General features: G+C 38.9%; 1 protein-coding gene across 5 annotated transcripts in view; it reads right to left on the bottom strand.

The window, feature by feature from the left end:
- Positions 1-8,785: 8,785 nt before the first annotated feature.
- The window catches only part of BOD1L1 (biorientation of chromosomes in cell division 1 like 1), a 35,369-nt gene continuing 21,324 nt past the window's right edge, over positions 8,786-22,830 (bottom strand). For 2 of the 5 annotated variants that reach the window (XM_083834976.1, XM_083834974.1), the window contains exons 14-25: positions 22,457-22,544; positions 21,310-21,389; positions 20,583-20,667; positions 19,570-19,646; positions 18,759-18,834; positions 18,644-18,678; positions 16,919-16,964; positions 13,948-13,982; positions 13,748-13,832; positions 13,148-13,301; positions 11,369-11,512; positions 8,786-10,167 (exon numbers count right to left, since the gene is read on the bottom strand). In XM_083834976.1, coding sequence (XP_083691102.1) covers positions 10,059-10,167; positions 11,369-11,512; positions 13,148-13,301; positions 13,748-13,832; positions 13,948-13,982; positions 16,919-16,964; positions 18,644-18,678; positions 18,759-18,834; positions 19,570-19,646; positions 20,583-20,667; positions 21,310-21,389; positions 22,457-22,544 — 1,014 coding nt within the window. In that variant the 3' untranslated portion in view covers positions 8,786-10,058. Of the gene's footprint in view, positions 10,168-11,368; positions 11,513-13,147; positions 13,348-13,747; positions 13,833-13,947; positions 13,983-16,918; positions 16,965-18,643; positions 18,679-18,758; positions 18,835-19,569; positions 19,647-20,582; positions 20,668-21,309; positions 21,390-22,456; positions 22,545-22,830 lie in introns of all 5 variants that reach the window. The other 3 variants (XM_083834973.1, XM_083834975.1, XR_014583946.1) reach the window with 2 other exon arrangements.

The raw sequence follows: 22,830 nt of genomic DNA, 5'->3' as shown, positions 1-22,830 counted from the left end.
AAAGCAGTCCAGGCTTCTGATTTCTCTGATGTCTCGCATTACTGGATGATAGCATGCCTCCCCCTTCACATCTACCTGCACCCCAGACTTGTGGGTCTGCACATGTTCTGCTTCCACGGGGTTTGGGATCCGTGCGAAAGCCCAGCTGCTCCCATAGCTCAGGTAAGTGTTACGCTTGTTGACTGGGAAGTCAGCAAGAATTGCTCCAGGTATGCAAGAAGAGACCAGTCAGGCCTGTTGCCTTAGAAGTCATGCACTAGTGCTGATAAATAATACTTATCTGGTTTCTTTTTCGTTTGAATAAAGAGCAGTTTGGGTGAAAATGCAGCAGCTTGATGTGTGGGGGGAGTAGGACTGGGCCGTTTCACTTGTCTGTGGCTTCCCAGGACTCCTGCAGCTGGTTGCAGAGCTGTGGGTAGGAGATGACACGCTCATCCAGCCGGGAGCAGCCACGAGTCTGCCACCCTCGGGAGGGCCACCAGGGCCCTCTCCTACATAATGAGGCCAGCAAGTGAGCGTTGGCCAGGACTCGTGCCTGTAGCAGCAGGAGCTACAGCAGGTGTGAGTGCTTTTTTTTTTTTTTTTTTTGGAGTACGGGTAGAGCCAGGCCTGTTTAAAGCTCGTGGTCTTAGCAAAGCCTCTTGATGAAGCTAGTGAAAGAGCAGTAAGCGTCCCTTCCAATAACAACCAGCAAAACAGGAGAGGCTACTCACAAAAGTTCTCAGTTGTGGCAAGAAGAATGGCAGGAAGGGAAACTGGAGCAGAAAAAAAGGACTTTGAAGAAAAATAAATGAAGGACAAGGGCAGAGGGAGCCATCAGGACCTGCCTGGCCTGAGAGAAGGCAACAAGCTGATGATGGGAAGGAAAAGGGGAGAGGACAGGAAGGGAGAACTGAGAGCTGAGAGGGCCCTGTGCGAGACACGGAGGGGTTGAGCAAAGGAGGGAGGACAGAGGAGAAGTGAGGGTGGGAAACAGAAGGGATGGGAAGCTCTGGGCAAGGAAACGGTGACCGGAGAGGAAAGCTATTGCCAAACCCCCAAACCCAACTTGTTGCGCTTGAGGGAACGTGCTGAACGTGTTGCTCCTCCAGAAGCCCAAAGTGCCGATAAACACAGAGCCGTGACAGGTACGGGGTTCACGACGCTTACATTGCACCTTGAGACGTGGTGGGGGCCGGAGTGGGACCCCGTAGCCCCCTGTGCCCTGCACTTCGCTCACAAAAGCAGGGATACAAGTGGATGTGCTCCTGAAGAATCCGGGGGCACTTCTCCTGCGGCTGCAGGGCGGTGGGCTCGGGGGCACCACGGCTGCTTGGAGCACGGCCCCGACACGTCCTGCGGGCTCCCCCGGCCCGGCCTCCCCCCGCACCGGGGCCGGGGGCGGCGGGCGCTGCTGCCGGCGGCCACCCGTTGCCACCTAGCGGCTGCCTGCGGACATCCGCGCCTGGGAAGCACCTTTCCGGGGGTTATTTATTTATTTATGTGTTTATATTTCCCCACCAAGCCTCGATTTTGCCGCAGGAGGCTGCGAGTGAGGCTGCCGAGGCCGTGCAGGGCCGGACTCCTCGTCCCATCGTCGGGCCGGCGATGGGAGCCCTTGTGTGCGTCCCTCCTGACACAGCACCCAGGGACATGCTAGGCACCAAGGGACATGGTCCCACTCTGCATTCACTGTAATAAAGGATCCAGGAGGCTCCCATCGGAGGAGGAATCCCCCCAAAGTCCCAGCCTTGCTGGTCCTGCCCTGGTGGAAAGGCGACGCTTCCAAGGTTTCCAGTGGGACAGGGATTCTTCACCTTTTGCTTGTAAGGACTTTGGCCTCTAACACGTTAGAATACACTTAAAGTTTTCCCTATTATATAACAATACAATCACCTTTGCCAAGTCCCAGGCAGACCAAGACACAGCGTTTTAGACATTGAGCAAACAGAGCAGAAGTTGGCCCAGCGCATGCATGGTGGAGCTTTGCTCCACACCATCTCTCATCCCTGGTCAATGAACGCTGAAGAGCTGGTGCAGATGGACAGCTTTGGGTCTGATGCCCTTGGTTGGAAACACAACTAATTGGAGCTCTTTCCCGTTTTTAAACACTGCTGATCACATTCCTGTTCTTTACTATCTTTCAGAATAAAAAGAGGTGATACAAGCTGAGACAAATTTTAAGAAAGGTGTGAAAAGAGGGAGAGGAGCAAAGGAATGAGAGCTGGCAAAGATGCCTGCTCAATGGCATTATCTTCAAACAATCCCATTACCATAGAAAATGGAATTGACAAGACCCAAGAATTGCTTAGAAAAGCAACATAAAATAAAAAATATATTATTTTCTTAAAAGAGAGAAAATTTGGGAAGTTTGGAAAGTTTCCCTCCTCTGTCTCATGGAGTATCTCTACACCACATCCACTGCTGTTGTAGCGTTTGCTTGTCTTTGTGTTCACTCATGACAGATTATTCCATTTTGGATTATTGCCATTGTGGTATATAATCACAGCAGCAAATATTATCCCATTGTACTTTAAGTACTTAGCACTTGCACCCAGATCCCATTGCTGTTGTCAGAAGCAGAACCTCCCTAATTCTGAAAACACAATAAAATTGTCTGAACATCTATTACAAAGTTGTAACGGTGACTGGACAGTGTTTTGTTCGTGCAAGAAAAATGAAGCTAGCAATGTGTCTGTAACAGTAAAGCTTTGTGGATGTGTTATATGGCACAGCTGCCTTTTTCCTTTCTTGAAGAGGCTCCTTGGTCTGTTAGCTCCAGGCTAAAGCAAACGAACGTATATCCACAAAGCCTGACTGCAGGGCAAAAACCTGGAGATTTCATATTCCAAGCTGGTCCTCCTTTTCTCTTTCATTTTTTTTCAGTGGAGAAAGAAGTCACAGGAGACATGGAAAGTGGCTAACAACTTTTTAAAGCAGAAAAATAACAAAACCAAATTAGGCGAAAGGAAAAAGTTCCAAGGGGTAGCGCCTTGCTGTAGAGAGAGATGGTCACAGAGCAAACAAAAAAGGCATAAATTATAACAGGGAGCTGCAGGTTAGAAAAAATATTTGAAGTCTAACCCAGGAAAAGGCTTCTGCGTGCCAGCCAGCGCTGCACCGCGCTGGGGGAGGCTGGAGGTGAGGGCTGAATAGAGTGCTGAGTTCAGAATTAGTTGAAAGATGCTTCACCTTCAGCGTATTTATTTATTTATTTATCTATTTTAAGTGGCCTTATATTGCCTATTTACTTAGCCTGAAAAATCCTGGCTGAATAGAGTTAAGTAAGCACTGTATTACTGAGCAATTCTTAGGTCTTGTTTATAGAAAAAGCAGAGTGAAGCTCTTGTTGTCTGAAAGGAAAGTCGCATTCCAGTTCTCTGCTTGCTCTGGGCACTGAAGCAGGAATGACTATTTAATTTCAACCTCTTTAAGTTTATATACTGGAATTGATGCTGGGGTATCTTTCTCCTGTATTCCTTAACATTCTCATGTAACCCTTAGCATTTATTTTTAGGAATGTTAACTGACAGAAATTATGGCATAGCATGTGTGACGGGTCACAATAAAATCTAGAAAAGGAAGGAACGGAATTAGAGGGTTAAGCTGTCTACCTGACAATAAAATCAATTGCTTTGATATTTCTCCGTTATTCTCATTTGCATCCCCAGTACACACACAGGCACAGTCAGCGCTCCTGCTGACTTGTTGTGTGATCAGCACAGGAGCTGTGTTTAAAAAGTGGCTCAGTCTGGGAGTTCAGTTTGCTAATAAGAGCTGTCGATGGGCAGAGATGCAAACTGACAGTACAGCTGGGTCTTACTTTCACTGTTGACTCTCAGCAGAGTTATACAAGTGCCAGTGAGCACTCGATAAATAAAAGCTAACAGCAAGCATGGGGGTGGCACTGTAGCTACGGGTGCCTGCAAACTCACTTGCTGTACTCGACTTTCTAGTCTATGTCTGCTCTACCTGTCATACCCTGCCTAAGATTTTATGTAGTACTAATAAAGATCAAGGTCTCAAGGCTAGCAGAGACTGGTAGAATAACCCAGTCTGTCCTCCTACATAGTCAAGGTCATCAGTTGCCTCATCATTTCTACATCATGCCCACACTAAAGTTGCAAGTTTCAGTAGTTGTGAGATGTTGACAAAAGAAGCACATCAAAAAGTCTGTAACATCTCCCCCTTGCTGTTCCCACCATAACTCTGCCTTTCAGGTGCCAGTATATCTAGCTGTCAACCCAAAACTAATACACAAAATAAACAATAAAACCTCATTGTTAGTGATGCTTCTTCCTTATTTATTTATTTATTAAAGTTTATTTTCCCCTCTTTTCATTCTCATTCTCTTTCTTTTTCCAATAACCTTCACATAAGGTGCTTCCAACATGGGAAAAATGAGCTGCCCTAGAGTGTATCCCCAGAAAACAGCAAAAGAAGCATTTCCACAATGATGAGGCCACAGAGAAACACAGGCCTGTGGTTATAAGAGGACTTGCACGAATATTGTGGTACCTTTCTCAGTGGTAGGTACTTGCTGGACATCACACCACCTCAGCAGGCAATTTAGACAAACACTTCGAAGCCTGTTCTAACACCTAACTTGGGGTGGAAGCAGATGCTTCACCCTGCTCGAGAGTCACAGACATGAAACTTACCTTGGAGATAAAAGCCTAGGCATTGCTTTGTGACAAACATTGCATGAAATGGTGGAACACGCATGCCTCTAACACCCATTTCCTCGACATCCTGTGGAAGGGAACAGTCATCTGGAACATGGACAGTGAGACCTGGTCTTTAGCTTCTGCTTCAAGTACTGATATGTTATGGCACATTAAATATCTTAACAGGAGACAGAGTAGTACCCACTTGATACCCTATAGCCTCACCTTTCGCGACATGAGGGCTTAAATCCTCCAATGCTCTCACCGCAGCATAAAAAAACTTTCCTCCTTTGTGCCTTTGGAAGGAAGACCAACAAAGGTCCGCCCTTGGCGAAACCTAAGCAGATGGAAGTTATCATCCAGCACTACAGGCATGTCCTACATGTTTCCTACAGGCCAGTGCCGTCAGCTTCCAGCACAGCTTGTTCAATGTTGTGGGTCACACCTGAGGCACCTACCTCTCCTAATAGAGAAAGCTTTGAGGCTTTGCTTGGATCCCTAACTTCCTTAGGAAGCCAGTTGGCTTAAATTCAGATGTTTCAACACTAGATCCAATTTCAGTTTAGAGCACAACCCTACATTTTACATCAGTTTTAGAAATGGGGCTTTCGTTCCTAAAGAACCCTGAAAAATCTTTTCCCACATCAGAATTTAAAGCATCCCACTGGGGCGAACCCACTGTGACCCTGCAAGTCATTCCACTGCTGAAATACCCACACTGCCAAGAAGAGACATGGCACATTATAGCCAGACTAAGTTTGTCTTCAGCTTTCAGCAACTGTGTGATCTCTTCTTGACACATGGATCACTTGGAACATGACACACTGGAACAAGGATCCCTAACTAGGCTGGATAATCCACACTTCCTACAAGAAGCCCCTGTCACAAGGGAAGGATACAACCCACAAAATAGCTCACTGTCCATTTATGCACCAATTATTTGACACGGAGCTATTGTAAATACATGCTAGAGCTAATGGTGCACTTGGATGACCAAGTGCAACTGCACCCAAACCTATAGTACAGAGGAATGGTGATTCCACACCTCCGCTGGTCACGTGGCCATCTTTGTGCAGGCAGTAGTATTTGCACTACGCCAACAGCCGGTTTAGTAAACAGACCACATTAAAAACTAACCTGCAGTTTCGTAGAGGAAATTTCAGGCTTCCTTATCCATCAGTCTGTGGCTGTACAACTCGGTGCTGGCATGGAGGAAGGCACCGGCCATGGGGCAAAAGACAGAAGATGAAAGGTGCCTTCTAGTGGCAGCCTGACTACTCCGGCCATTAAACCACACCTTTGGCTAATTCATTGCACACTCAGTTCCAAAAATCTACTCCCGCTCTACTAAGTTGTGTCCATTTCAAACTATATATTTTTCTTCCACATTTGTTTGGCATTATGTTCCTAGCATTAAATCTTTAAATTCAGTTATCTATGGACTCTCTCAGACATGTTTATATTTTTATTATGTTTTCCTTTTGGAGTTCTTTCTTCTTTCTTTTTCTTTTTTCCCCCACAGAGCCAGTAAGGGTAAAGAGCTAAAAAGCTGAGATTTGAAAGAGAATGGATTTAAATCAGAAATAACCTTTAGTGGAATTTCGGTATAACACTGGAATTTGGAAATAAAGACTAGAATGTAGACGGAATTTCCTTGGTGTTTAAACTTTCATGTTTTAGTATAAAAAACACCCTGCTCGAAGCAGACCCAGAGTTTTTGAGAAGCTGATGGAAGTAATGGAGTGTGACGTACACAGCTGGGACAAGGAATCTCTTGGAAGAAACAAGCACGGTATCTTTAAGATGTTGCCAAAACCTGCAGAAGGCAGACACAGGTGATTTCCTCTGAACTGAAGCTACAAGCAAGTGAAATAGATGGAGAGCTGTTGAAGTCCCAAAGATAAGAGTCTTCGGAGCTGGTATACAAAATGACTGAGCAGCAATATTGATAATCCCCAAAGTAATATTGAGAAGTCCCAGGATCAAGAGCTTGGATTAACTATATGGAGTATATGAATATGCATTCAGCTTACTTCATTAAGATGTCTACATTAGATCTTAAAACTGAAAACATTTCACATGGAATGACTTCAATGGGAAGAGAGCTAAAACCTACCAGTTAAATCCACTCTTTACAATATAAACAGGTAGAGCTCCAAGGAAATCAAACACTGCTTTGGAAAGAAATGTAGCAGTCGCTCAGCACATCCCAGCTTCGGGGCAGCGACTCACTCAGCACCACAGAGGTCCCACTACCTCTTCCAAAAGCAAGGAGTGGTAAAAGTCTGGGGTGGCAAATGATCTTTTCCCATCGCACAACTCAAGGCAGGTATCAGAATTTGACCACTTTTAGTATTGACACCTAAGCCTGTGTTGGACTTGCATCAAGCAGACATCTGTTGATACTGTCACCATGGCCAGAAACATTTGCTGCTCTGCATTGCGAAGTTTTAGGGGAAAAAGTTTTACTGAGGTTCTGTAGGGAATTCCTCAGCCTCTTGAGGGAATGGAGCCAGAGCTACAGATCTGAACATGTGATGCCCCTAGAACATACAGAGATAAGAAACAGTGAATGTCTGTACTTTGGGTTGATGTAACAGATTAAAAAAACAAAACAACAAAGCAAACCACAACTAAGGAGAGATGTTACTAGAGATGCTGTTCGAATAGAAAATTGAGGCATTCACAGATCTGCCAGCATCAATAAAAACTTTGCTCCAGCTGCTGAGTGCACCTACTGACTTTGGATCGGGTTCCAGATGGAAATTTCACCAGCTGCACGAGTTACTAGCTTGCCAAACCCTATCAAAAAATGACAACTGTAACTGAACTTTTACTGATGATCCTTTAGGTGGTTAAAATAAGCAAACAAATTCCACCCCAAATCCACACAAGTGATTAAAAAACTAAATAGTATGTGAATCCATAGCATTTTAGGTTTAAGGCATTAGAGAGATGTAAAGAACTTTTAAGTAGAATGCACTAAAAAAAAAAAAATGAAGAGATGCTGACAGCTAGCCAGCAATCCATCACGAAGCAAGTGGAGTTTGCCAAAGTTAAAATAGTTGGGGGAATTTGCACTTTCTTCCTCCTCTAGAGATTAAGTAAAAGCAGCTCTTTTGCAGGAAGAGAACTCCTTTAATACCTTCAGACTATGAAATCATGCAATGAATGATCAAAGATACACTCCAAAGACGAGAGGATTTTCCTAAATATTGCCCACCAGTGAGAGGAAGGACAGTAAGAAAGCTTCTAGGTTAGCTCTGAAAGGCTGTCGTTGATCTTCAAGGTTGTATTTCTCTGCTCAGATTCTCTTGCTCTGACTGTCTGTCAGGCAAAAGACAGTCAAGAGGCTCTGACACTTAAGTAGGAGCTTCATCCCCATAAGCCATGAGAACAGATGTGCTTGTGAAAAAGGCAAATGTAACCTGCACTGGGGCAGGAGAGGTATTACCAGCAGAGGGAGAGAGAAGCAGACATTCAGTGTGATGGGAGGTTTGCTAGGAACCTCCCGAGCAGCCTCACTGCTGAATTCAGGTGTAAGGAAACAATAGCAGGAAGAGAAACAGAGGACTCCAGCTATGATCAAAAGCCTAAAAAGAACTGATGGGGAAAAAAAGGGAAAAAAAAGATTACAAACAGCTCAGCTTGTTTAGACATACAGAATGAAGGCTGAGAAGAAACCTACAACTTTAATTTATGCATACTGCAGGGGGCAAAGGGGAAGAAAAGGAAGACATTCAATTCATCCTGTGAAGAAGTGGGTATACGTTACTCTTAGTACACATTAATGCATACATTACTGTTAGTCATGTATAGGTATATATTAGTAATATGTTAGCAAGGTATATATTTCAGCAGAGTTGAGGTGGAGATCAAAAGGAGTTAACTTTCAGAGCAGAGAGGTTTTGTATTTCAGACTCAAGTTTGCTTAGGGGAGAAAAAAAAATGTGTGCACCTGCCTCTATAGTGTACTAGGGCTGGTAAACTGTTAGGTCCTCTCCCTACCTGAAGGTCCTACCCGCAGGACACCAATCAGGTACAGCATTACTTGCAGACATGGCTCCAACCAAATACATTTGCAAAAGCAAGTTTTCAGAGTGATATGATTAAAAGATAATAAAATATGGCAACTCAGGTTTTTGGCAAACATTTTATAACTTTTATATAAAAATCTCAGTAAGAAACCAAGCAGAATATCTGACGGAAACATCTGCCTTACAACAAGTTCAAAAAAAACAACCCACAAAAGAGAAAAAAAATAAAGGAAGATTCCAACCCCCCAGAATCCTCTGTAATTATAAACCAGAATACGAACAAAACACTTAAAATAATCTCAGATTGTTTGGCAACTCATCACATCATTACAAGAGACACATTTGATCATAAGAAAAGTTTAACTTTATATACAACTTCACTTGAACATTTGCTCTTACCAGAGTTAATATACATTAAAAAAAGATTCTGGCAACAATACCAGGTTCTATTTTTAATACCTGTGTATAAAATGTAACATAAAATGCTGAAGCTCTATCGTTAGGAGAAGTGACATTTGATTTCAATGGGTTCTTCTTTGTTGAAAGAGACAAATACTGAAAGAACAGGTGTTTAGTTGCAAAATAAAAGTTTGTTTCGTTTCAGGGTAGAGTTGGCTGACTGAATAAATCTAACCTAGTACAATTTATTTCTTGAGGTTGGTAGTAAATTCACGAGTGAAAATATAATCCAGTAAGATTACATTTTAAGTTTTATACTTCGTCACAAATGTGAACCGAAAGGAGCCAAGTCCCTTTCACTATGCTAAACTACTTTAATGCATGCGAGAAAAATACTTTACCAACTGTCTGAGCATATTTTAGAGAACTTCAGGTTTTAGACAGCCCCAGGAGAGTGGAGGGAAAGTTTCCTACTGACATCTGCATAGAATGTAAAATATATAATTAAAAAAACCTAAGGTATATACTAAAGTTTACAGACCAATGCTTTCCATATAATAAATAAAATGTCCATCATTGATTAGATTCATACACAGAGTAAAATACAACCTATTTTTACAAGTTTATGTACAAAGTGTATTAGTAGGCCAAGGGTGCCTCGTGGGTTGGAAGCATCTGCATTAGCACGTCACATTGGGTATCCCCAACTTTCCAAGTCAGTGATAAAATATATAACTACTTTGTTTTTCATTCAGATACAAAGTAAACTTATTTTTCATCTGAAATAAATGTACATAATATTCTGTATAAACAATAGTTTATAAAGCTGTTTAAAATGTAACTTAGAAGTACTGCATCGATTAACTTAGAGCTCTGAAACAAGCACGTGCAAATCCCTTTGCTTTAAAAAAAATAGAAGCACAGATTTTTTTTTCTTCCTTTTGACTCTTCCACGAAGAGTACTAGTTGGTAAAGATTATCGTTTAGCTTTCTTTACCGGTGTCTCCTCTGTTTTCTGCTGGCCTTTTCTCCGTACTACTGTTGGGCTGCCTTCCCGTTTACGCTTGGTAGACTGCACCTTTAACCTAAAAAACATCATAATTAATTATTTTAACAATGGTAGGATCTGAAAAACAAGAAGGGTGGTCAGGCACAATCCTGTTTAGAGGATGGAACTTAACTGCCCATCTCTGATGAATTATCAGGATATATTGTTTAAAAGCTTACTACTATAACATTATAATTTTAGTTGCATGGACCCGAGGGAGTCCCTGCACAGTCCCATCACATCTTAGCAGGGTACTGCATGCTAGTTCTGTATGTTGGAGGGTGCTCCAAATGGAGAGTCTGAGGCTAGAGTACTCTTCCTTCCTCTTCTCTTTTGGAATGACTTGTGGATAAGAACAGAATATAACAAACTACGTTATATGCTACCATCTCACAAGGATAGAATAGTAACAGTGGATTAAGCCTTGCATACACAATAGGGTATAAAGGGCAGACACCATGCATCCTTATCTCTGTTTAAGCATCTATATATAAGCCCACCACATTTCAGCTGCAACCAATTATAAGTGCAGCTTAAACTCATGGCCATTCATAACCATCAGGTGAACCGTGACAGCTGATCAGTGCACGATACTCATCTGCCACTGTTCCCGACATTCAGTTTGAAAACGTAACTCATACACTCCATAGTGGAAGACAACTGAATGCATTTGGCATATAGCCCGTTCTACAGGTAAACTACAAGATGGATAGCAACGTTTGTTGCTCTCTTTGGATTGTACACAGTGATCTCAACTTCAAAAAAAGTGCACCAGGGAAGGAGGGAAAAGAAAGTATTTTCAGAACTTGGTATAAGGCCTCAAAGTTTCTCCTTTCTTACCAGTTGATCTTAGAAATATCTTCAAAGTTTTAGATCCATGACATAGCATGTTGCTTTAACCTGAACTACAGCTGCCCTCCCCTCTCCCCCACCCCATTCATGAAAGAACCAGAGCTCAAGTTAAAATATTGCTTAGCAGCATTTTCAAATTCTCCCAAGAGGTTTCCAAGGACACACACACACACATAGAAAATCTAGTCTTGCAAATGTTAAAGAAAGGAAGAAAAAAGGAAAAACAAACAGAAAAAAAATCCTTTGAAAGCTTTTATATAAAACAAAAGACCAGAACTGAGCAACATTAAGACGGCAGCTCAGATTTTGAACCAGTATGTTACATACAAAGAAAGGATCGATGTAGTGGACTCCCAAACTAAAGTGGCTTTAACTTTCATACTTACTGTGTCAATGGAGGAGATTTACTAATTTTTGTATCACTTGGAGATCTTTTTTTCGCTGCTAGCTTCTGTTGTTTTCTGGGAGAAACTGAACTTGGACTGCTGCCTTTAGAAGTTGCACGTGTGGTTGGCTTGCTGGGCTGCTTTCTGTAATACAAAAGAATGATGAATGTATATATAACAAAATACTTTTACCAAGTCACTTTCTTCTTGCATTCCAAGTGTGGAAAATTAAGACCGCACAGTATTTGCAACAAGTAAATCAAAATTGTTGAAAGAAACTGTGAAAAAACATTTGCATGCTTTGAGACAAAGTACCAACCAGAGACGTGTACTTTTGTACCAAAACACAGAATCAAAAAGACTGCTTTACTGACAATATTTAACAAATAACCAAGTAAAAATCCTAGTTTCAAATCTGCAGCAATTCTGGTACATAAATGCCCATGTTTGAAAAAAAGTATCTTTGAGTACCAGCATAACAATAAAGAAGCAAGGGGAACAAGCTGTGAAAGGAAAGGTAATAATCTTATCCAGTGTAAAGAAAGAACTCATATTAGCCTTGGTATTCATCAGTTCAGAAACATGAAAAAGTGGTTACTGAAACAACAAAAATATAAATAAATGGAAAGTGTTTCCAAAAGCAATCAGAATGAAAACACTGATATCTAAACATTTATTACAATTTTAGAGTTAACTGTTAAGTGAGATAAAAAGAAGCCCCTTTACCTTTACTACAACAGAACTGCTGTTTGCAAAGCAGTAAATCTTCATACGTTTATATTAAAAAGACTGCGTAACTAATACCTAAAATTATAAATTCAAGAGTTTACTCTGTGAGCAGTGCTTCACGTAAGCCCCAAAGGCTAACACCTAATGCAAAATCCTTAGGAAAGAAGTAAATCTGGTGGATTTACAGAAATCTCACCACGAGCATAAAACAAAGCCTGGAATCCAATTTGTTCTGGAAGGCAGCTATGCAGATTAGAACTTCCCGAAACTGGTATTCTTCTGTGGTTCCACATAGCAAAGTCAAGAGGGTGACCTCTATATAATTAAGTTTGCCAACAGAAAGGTACGTATACTAAAGAATGGCTTCTTGGAAGCATTCTTGGTATGCTGATCTTTTGCAGTAAGATTATTTTCCTGAGCTTGGAGATCACTAATAGATAAATGAAATCCTACGGTACTGCTGATTCACGTATTTAACTTGGATAACATTTGGAAAAAGAAATAGACATTGAAAAATGTATTTTTGCCTTGTTCCAACTCTGAATACCAAACAGTAAAAATGGCAGATTCATATCAGAGGTCCCTTTTTACCCATCAGAGTTAAGTGCTTTCAGACCAATCTTCTGAGACATCCCTAGGATGAAGATTGCCAGCAGGATCAATTCTCATCTAGCAAATTCAAGTGTGTCTTTTGTGGCCCTAATAGTTTCCCGTCTCCTAGTAACACTGAATCAAGGCAAAAAGCTTTGCCCCTCCTGGTTTGTTATTCACTATTAGAACGAGAGCTACCCTCTGCCATACTAAGACCTGACTCCACTTCCAAATAGGACTTTCCATTCTTCATTATCGGAAGAAACAATAACCTCTTTCCCCTTACTATGAAACCTCCCCTTTTGCCTCTTCATCCCTAGAGAAATGGTACTGGAATTAGATATGGAATTATTTGGTAAGTTCAAATCAATTAAAAAACAAACAAACAAAATCAAAGCAACCTACAACTGAGAACAACGTAGAAAAAAATCTGCTGTCAGTGTCTCTACAAATGGTTACCTTTGAGCCTCTAATCTTGTGGCTGGTCTAGTTGTGGACCCAGAATGCGTTTCATCATCGTCCTCCTCATCTTCTTCCTCACCTTCCTCCTGCTCTCTTACTTCCTCTTCAGAAGATGTTAATTTCCGACGTTTTCTTTCTGGCTCCAGCGTTTCTGCCCATGTAAAATTTTACACATGTGCTATAATTTTCCAAAAGCCCTCCAAAAGGATATGGACACTTAGTTTAGAAAAGGTATTCTATTCACAAATCCCATTTTAAGTAAGTATTTTTCCATTTCCTTTATGCTTCAACATTTTTAATTCACACTTGTTTGACTTAATCTTGCTAACACATTCACAACAGTTTACTTATGCAGCTCATAGCCAGAATTCATAGAAAATTCATGAGGCTTTATAGAAGCATCTGGGATGTAGCAATTCTGACATGAGATTACAGCAATTTACACATATTTACATAATATTTACACTAGCTGTAACTCAATGATTTTTCCTCAAGAAAGGAAAATTGAATAAAGCTTATCTTGTTGCTATCAGTATACAGAAAGGCACAGTAATATCTCCTCATTCTGCTAGGAACAGCACAGTTTCATGTTTTTACCAGTTTCCTCTGACTGAACCAGAGAACGCCTGGGCTTTCTCCCTCTTTTACGCACAGCCATATCTGCTTTCCCAGCTTCATCTTCCTGAAGAAATAAAATACAATCAAGTAAGGCAAGAACAATTTAATTTAAATAAAAGACAGACATTTTTCATTACATACTGCTTATAGGCGTACAAAATTAAAATGCTTACACTTACATTTGTTGTTTCTTTCTTATTTGATAAGTCTGTACCTAAAAAGAAAAAACAAAATGGAATCCTGAACTTCAAATCTTTTGCTACTCAGTTAAAAACCACAAACTTCTTTTGAACTCTGTCAACTTTGCTTAAACAACACAATGTCAGAAAACATTTAAAGTCTCTAAATTAGAATTTGGCTTGGCTTTGTTGTATTTTGTTATACACAGACTGGGACAATGATTTATTAATATTTTTTTTTTTAAGCAGTAAGGCTTTTATAAAACTGATGCTATATTTATTACTTTGTTGCATACGCTTTTTTTTTATTTTAATGGAAAAACAGAAGTTACTTATCCCTTTTAATTACTGTCAATCAATTACAGCACCACAGAAAAATTTAGCTTGGAAGGGGCCTCTGGAGGTCCAGCCTCCTGTTCAACACACAGCTAAACTCAAAATCTGATCTTACCGCTCAAGATCTTGTTCAATGCAATTCTGAAAGTCTCTAAGAACACAGGTTACATACGTAGTCCCTCTGGGCAACCTGTTCCAGTGCTTAACTACAACCATGGTGAAGCACCAAGATGGCTGTAGCTCAAAAAGGCAACACTGAAAACCTGTATATATAATACCTAATACCTAGCATACAAATTAGGTGACTTCCTCTGTTGAAGTGGCCCGGCTTTTCAACTCAGTGCTTCTTACAGACTGGCTTGTGCATGTTAAAATACATCTACAAACCCTGTGAACCGTGTTGTCCCAACCTGGCCACTCTCTATGGTAGATGGCTACTGCTTCTACTCCAACTCTGTGGTAAGAAAAATAATTTTATGAATTTTGAGGTTTGCCAAAAGGAATTATCTGCAATACTGCATGGGTAAAAATCTCCAGCTGTGGAAGGAGAGTAGCAGCCTAAACAAAAGCATGTTTTTATACTTTTTTTCTGCCATAAAATTGCCTTTTTTTTTTTTCCTCCAAGAAAGCTTAAAAAAAAAGAGACCACAAACTCTAAATCCATCACTAATTAGACCAGTAGAGTAAGAACAGAAGAATGTCAACTCAGTGGATCAAAACCAGATCTCAAAGCAGAAACATATTCTAAAATTCACACAAGTGTTTTTTTGGAGTTGTGCTGTTAAAGTTATGAGGAAAAGCTTTTACACAGAAGCAAACGAAATGAATTGCAAAGATGTGTAACTACTTGATGAAGAAGCATAATAAAACATAGGACTGTCCACTGCATTAAGTGTTCTACATAAAGTAAGTCCAATACATAAAAAACATTTTTTTAATTCTGTTGTGTACTGAAGACAGATACTTAAAATTCTGGTAAGTTTTGGCAAATTTATAGCAAAATATTTTGTGATTGAAGAAGATTTCATTTAACTACATGATGCTTTTTTTTTTTTTTTAAAACAGAAACAATCTTCCCTTTAGGATGACAAAATGTGGTACTTTTACTTCAAAGTATAAAAATAATTAGCAATAACAAAAAATCCTACCAACTTTACAGCAGCAACCACTAATTAGTGCAAAATAATTTCAATTTCAAGTTCAGCATCAGTTACTTCTACTTATTCAGGAAGAGTTTTCCAGAGAAGCCCTTCTCCAGTGCTGAGCATGTACAGAGGAGAAGCATGCTAAGGAAGGATGTTTCCTTCAGAAACCAGTTGTCTCCAACTGCATGAGTTGCCATGACTGAAAACGACTTCTCTGCTTCCCATTCTGTATGTGAATCTGTCTCTGTCATAAACCCTTATACAGAACATCCCAAAATTACCAGACTAAATGGACTGCACAAAGGGATTCCACTTTGTTTTCCTTTCCCTGCCAGAGGTTTTCCAATCCTCACATGAACGCTAACATATGATGAAAAGTTTCACAAGATATTTCACCCACTTCATACACTTTATATTGCCTGTGACATCAACAGCCTTTTACCTGGAAAATGATATGTTACTTAGCACACTAAATTAAGTTTTAAGTACACAGTCAAGCGTCTGTCCTTTTTAATAAAAAGCAAGCCAAAATGTAGTTTTACACCTTTCTCACATTCTTGTCTGTTCTCTTTGCAGTTGACAGAAACCAAGTACCACACAACCAGCTAGCCCTCCAGAGACAATTCTGAAGCATATAGATTAAAGCTGACATTTAAAAAATGCAGTGAAAATAGGAAATAGTCCATATGTACAGTGCAGCAAGATTAATGTCTCTGTAGAAACCTAGGCTTTTGGAAACTCCTGAAGGTTTGTTTTGAAGATTTGTTTTCTCAGATTTCTTGTATGAATGTTTGTATTTGTCTATAAACTTTTTCTTTGTTTGTCTGCTTCATGAATGGATTTTAAAAAAATATTTTATGAATGGCTGTTACTAAAAGACTTAATTAAAAAATCACCATCAGTTGACCTCTTACATCACAGGTGTTTGAATAGGCAATAAAAATATAAAAATATCTCACTTTTTATTTGACTTTAGTTTGAAACACTAGCAGTATATTTCCAAATAAAGTTAAGTGATAATCTTAGAAAATGTTTACAGTAGTTGTGAAAAGGGAAAGAAATATTCCCTCAAGCTGCCACTGACCTTTTCAGACTCTTATTGACAGATAATGTAATTAACTGAACATAATTAGATTTTTTTTCCTACATGCATTTTAAAGCAGTTAATGTAAAAACTGTTACTTTGATATTCACTGTAAGAAAGAAAATAAGTAGAAATGGCACCATGTGCCACACACAAATGCTTGGGTAATATTCAGCAATGCATTACTCTACCCTTTAAGCTGTAGCCGCACTCCTGAAATTAATTCTCGACATGCTGCTCTTTTCTTAAATGAAAACCTCAGTAGGAATTAGGGACAAGTCTTCACTGTCCTGTTTACTCACATATTTTCACAAGTTGATAATACTGACTGCCAGAGATGATGTTTAAGAAGGACCCATTTGATGGTCTTGAGCACCCCCTTGCACTTCTCCCATGATTTGCTTACCTGTTTGAGGACTTTTCCCTTTACTTGCAAAGGCTGGAGACTGCAGCTAGATTTTATAACGAACAAACAACAACAACACACAAAAACACACACACAAAAAACAGGAAAATCCAGGTTTGTATTACATAAACACAGAAACTTCTTTCCATTCATTAGTAGAACATAACTGCAAGTCCAGAAAACACAAAGATTCTAACCAATATGCAGAAAGTTTGTACTTAATGGCCCATAAACAAATGAAATGACAGTAGTTTCAGTAACCTGATATGGTAATTTACACTGGAAGTCATTACAGTGAAATATATTTATGAAAACTTAATTCTCAAAGATAAAAAGAAAAATTTAGTGCAGTCACTTTATGTAATCACACACAGATTTGCAAGTTGTGGTCACCAGAATTTTATATGTACTCAGAATACAGAAAAGGCTATATAACATTACACAATCTCCTACAATGAATGTCAACAAAATCTAGTTGCTTTCATCGTTACACGACTACACTAAGATGTCTATACCATCTTTGAAGTAGCAACAGATTCTCAATGCAACTTTGGGAAAACTGCCTTGCAAAGACAGTTATTCACTTTACAGAACCATTATCTCAAATGGGTGGCAAGTAGCTGTTCCTCCCGCAGCCAGCCTGTAACTGACTGACACACCTATGGGTCATCACTTGGAGGTGCAAGACAGTTCAATGGTTGAACTAGAAAAAGACAACTCGGTTCCAGTGCTGAATGTGCCAGCGTATATATATCCCAGAGGGGATTTAAAATGAGTTTTAATTCTCGTTTGAAACCAAAACAACACTTCAAATTATTTTTCATTAAATTGATATTGAAAAATAATGATTAGGAAAAAGATTTACTAGAATTTTGAAACAAAGTTTTACCAGGCCTGTAAAAGGGACAGACCCTGAAAGGGCTGCCTGAAATGCATGGACAGAAGAAGCAGGGACCAGAACACCTGCTAAATTCCCCAGACTTCTGACAACCATGCCAGTGTGTGCCTCAGCAGGCAGAACGAACCAGCTTCAGTAAGTGTTTCTTTTTTTTTTTAATCATCTCTTTCCAAGCAATATTTCTATCCTCAATCCATTACTACCCAGTGCTGTAATCCAACTGGACTGCAGGAACACTTTCAACAGAAAAGTTGGCAGTGACTGCACGTCACGTAGGTCTAGAAATCAAGATATTGCTGAGCTTTAGTAGACAGAGAGATGTTTCAGGAGCTCTTAACTTACTATCAGTGTGTCTCTGTATTCTGAGTTTACTGTACATATTGTAATGTAGATAACTCAACTGGATTACATAATACTTTAAGATTTTAATAGTTAATATATGCTATTATTAAAACAGGCTTATGTAGAGAAGAAAATCTCAAGTTTTCTTTAGGCCAAAATAACCCTCAGCACAAACCAAAAGGCATGTAAGCATGATGAAATTCTGATCACATGCACACGTATACTGCTAGACAGTGTAACACATCTGTATTATTTACATTGCACTGTTTGATCCTGTTATTTGCCACGTTCAGACGTAAAAGTATATTTTGCTTACTGAACTCAGTTATATCAGTATATACTTTTCATAGTTTTTGTATGCTTAGGCTGAAATCAATTATCAAGCTTTCCATAAAATGTTTCTGAAATACCATTAACTATTAAACAGAAGAACGTCTCTTGAGCTAACATGTTTAATTGCACCCAAACAAAATAAAGGCACTTACATTCCCACTGCTCATATCAGCTTTTGACTCCCCACCTGAGGGAAGAAATATGAATTCAGAACTTGAATGTTACTATTTTCATTATTTTCCCACACAGGTGTTATGAATTACTTACCACCAGGCTGCGCAGCTTCAAGAGGGTATTTACGAGGCCTTCCTCTTTTCCGTTTCACTACGACAGGTTGATTTTCCTATGAAAAATAAAGGACAGAAGTATTTTAGTTACTGTAACTGACATTCAGCATTTGATCAATATAATATAAAGACTGCTGCTAACACAGTGTGATAGTAGCAGAAGTAATGCTTGTCTGTTTAAAATATAGGTGATCCAGATTCTGTTAAGAGATGCTGCTGTTTATAAAATCCATATCAGAAAAGAAACAAGACAACTCCTGATTGTATTAAATTTTCTGTGGCTTGCCTCCAGCACAATGCATGCTTGAGAACACAATGCCTTTTGCAACCTCCCACCTATCCCACCATGTTTTTTCAGTCTTACAAGAACTCCAAACCTGGTATCTTCTGATCACCTTTTCCCACATAATATAGGCTACATCTTGTAACAGCTAAGGAAGTGCTATTTAACAGTCAGTATCCTAATTATCCCAGTATACCGACTGGTAAAGTTCTTTATATACCTATATACAGAAGGTCTTTAGTTAAAAAACAAAAACTTTTAAGTTTAAACTATGAAGGACACCTACAAGTAATAAATACAGGCTGAAAATCTCTACCAACAGACTCTTCTATTTACAAAAAAAGAGTGTAAAGTCCCTCAGTCTAGAGGTGTCCTGTTTTGTTTTCACAGCTATTTATGGTGTTGGTGAAGTCAAAATTTTAATACTGCTGTCAGCAAAATACAAACCACTTGTTTTCAGCGTGAACCTATATTATCCCAATTAGTTATCACGAATAACACCACTCACCTCTACAGAATTTTCATTTGATTCTAGACTCTGCTTCATTTTTTCAGACACTTCCTGCTCAATGCTGGATTCATCTTCTCTCACACACACAGAGGAAAGAAAAAAAGAGAAACTGTGCATTTTTGTTTTGTTAGACGAAGAAAAAGGTACAAGCCACAGTTTCTGGACTAAAAGCATCATTTCATTCTGTTGCCCCAAGTTCAGCTTCCCTATAAACACCCATCAGAAATTAACACTTTGCCTTGAAGCAACAATATGTTGGACTGCCAAAATGCTTCCCTAACACTAGATGAGTTAGAAGTGACTTTTAATTTAAGGTGAAAAAAGTTCAACAAGCCACTATATAATTTTCTCCCACGTTCCATGAAATAGAAAGCTGTAGACAGTATAGTGAGGATATAATCAGTGAGCATACAAGCTCACTGCAAAAACAGCTTCAGATTTTTTTTAAGACATGCTCACTGGAGAGACAAAACTATTAGCTCAAACTGGTATTAGGAAATGTACACTGTTCACACAAAGGCAGACTCTAGCTACATCAAAGTCATTATTAGCCCTGTGGACACATCATTTTTATTACTTTTTTTTTTTTAAGTGTATTTAATATGTCGATTACAACAGTGTAACTTGTAAACTCTTTCCTTGTAGTTTTTTCTATGTAAACAAATAGGACAGTTCTTCTCACATGTCCTGAACATGCTGTTCCCCCTGTCCAACTGTGTATTTGCAATTGGCTTCCCTACTCAGGCTGTATACTGAAGTGGATGCACAATATCCCTGTAACTCCTTATCTGGGTCAGGCTATCACCACCAGGAACATGAGATTTGCACTTGCCATTAAAAGAACTGAGAATAATGTATTATTTGATAGCAGTAACAGAACAGAAAACAACTAGAGAATATATGCAAGTACTTGACTGGGACTGAATTTCTCATTGCTCCCAGAATCGTTCAGATGAAAGTAGCACTCAGTACGGGTTCAGTAAATTGCAAAGATTGTGTATTTTCATTACCTTTTACTTCCACAGCATTTCTAGGAAGCGTATGTGTTGCATCAATTTCTTTGGACATTTCTGCTGTATCACCTGAAGTAACTTCCTGCATTGTTTGGAAACAACACAGAAAAGAGCAACTTACTACAAATTAAAGAAATTGTCAGTTACCTGAATTTAAAAACAAACAAAAAAAGTTATTTTGTAATCTCTCAAAAATGTTGATGTTGAGAGCCTTCATCAAAATCAATGGGTAAAATAATCCAAAATATTCTGCATGTACTTTTACAATGAATATCTGTTTTTTCTTAAGTTCCGGTTCTGACCTGGAGGGGATCTGTGCAAATCCAGGACTTGGGTCAAGTCTGATACCCTCTTGCTGATTTCAGATCAGTACAAACATAAAGATGCTGAACTGACTGGACAGCTGGGCTCCCACAGTGCTCCATGGGATCCTAAGTTCTTAACTATTGGGCAAATTGTCCATCACAGATCAAAAGTATTTGGTCACTACACAGACATTGTGCACAACAACAGAAACCTCTGCAATTTTTTTTTTTTCCAGTTCACTACCCTATGGAAACTTATTACCATTCCATATTCATTTTGCACTCAACACAATGCAAATTAATTAACAGTTAATAATAGACATACCTCCTAAAGTAAACTGCTATAGAAATAAAAACTTAGACTTAAGTCTTATTTACATTACAATTATAGAACATTAAAAAAGTGTTCTTCAAAATACCTTGATGTTATTAGGTTTTGTTTTGGAACACTGACTTTGTTCATCATCTTTTCTCACATCCTGAGCAATCGGCTGGTTGCCTGAAAAACCAACAAAAGTTCAAGCGTTAAAAAAAATAGTGCCTTGTGTATTTGTCAGATTTTGATGTTGCTTTTATACCAGCAATACCATTAGTGCTATTGGAAAGATTTTGAAAAGCAGCATCTTATTTACAGAACTATGAACAGGAAGTTATGCTGAACTCTCTTTGAATAGGAACACAAAATAATTACAAAAAAGAATTCCATGTTTCTTATTTTTTGAAATATGAGCTCAAAATTGAAATTTCACAGATACTATACCAAGAAATTAAACATCAACTGTAACTTCAATCCAACCAGAGAAACCAGTTAATGAAATGTGGGACACTATCATAAATACTGCCTGGCTTCACATTACTCACTTCATCAAATCAACATTCTTGGAAGTGGAAGGAAAACAGTTATCAAAGACATGACATAATCAGTTAGCCTAATGTACCTTTTTTATTGTTTTGTTATTGCAAAAAAAATCAAAAATTTTTAGTAAGCTTTTTTTGAAGTAAGTTTTTGCTTCAGTTGAAGGCAGAGTTTAAATGGCTATTATACAGTCTCATGATTATGTCAACAAAATGCCTAAACAAATCTATTAGCTTAGAAATATTTATGCCATTCAATGGACTAATTTCCTTCTCAACTTTTGCTTCTAGACAGACAAAAAGGTTACTCTAAAACTTTGGTTTTCCCAGTTTAACAGAAAGAAACATCCAGCCTCACAATGTCCAGTGAATGGCCAGGTATTTCCTTGATGATCAGCTTTCCTCAGCTTTATTTTCCTTCCGTTTTTCTTCTTTAAGTATAAAGTCAGTAATTATTTTATAGATTAAAGAAAGTTTGTTCCCCTATGATCAAAAAAAGCTACAATACTCTTCTGTATACTACTGAATTTGCTACCCTATTATTATAAAGTATATGAAGCTATTTCAAATATGTTGAGCTGTTTTGGAAAGATGTATTACTTTGGATTTTGTAATTCCCCATTCCAGTCTTTCCTTCAAAAGAGAATTTTACGGCCTGATCACAGCAGGACTTTATTTTGCAACAGAAAAGCTTTCCACTGTATCACTTACATTTTTCTTTATCTACTGTTCCTGAAGATTTACATTGTATTCCTTTAGATCTATGTTCTTCAGTTATCTTGGTATCCACGTTTTCCACCTATGCATAAAATACAAAGAAAGATAACTCTTTACCTTCTTTTTCTTCCTTTTTCCTCCTCCATAAAGTTTATAAACATAGAAGGGAGGAAGTTATTCCCACTCACTACTTTTAAATACAACATCCATTAAAATGGGAAGTAGTGGAATTACAAAAGCAGTCTGTTTCTACAGCTCAAAGAAAGTTACTACTATTTCGAAAGAACTTCTGACTTGCCGTATTTGCACATTTTTTGATACTTTTAATGAAAAAAACACTTAGTTTTAATTAGACATTCTACTATGTG

This window comes from Anser anser (assembly GCF_964211835.1).
Source record: "Anser anser genome assembly, chromosome: 4".
Taxonomy (NCBI): domain Eukaryota; kingdom Metazoa; phylum Chordata; class Aves; order Anseriformes; family Anatidae; genus Anser; species Anser anser.
This window is presented reverse-complemented; position numbering and strand designations above follow the sequence as displayed.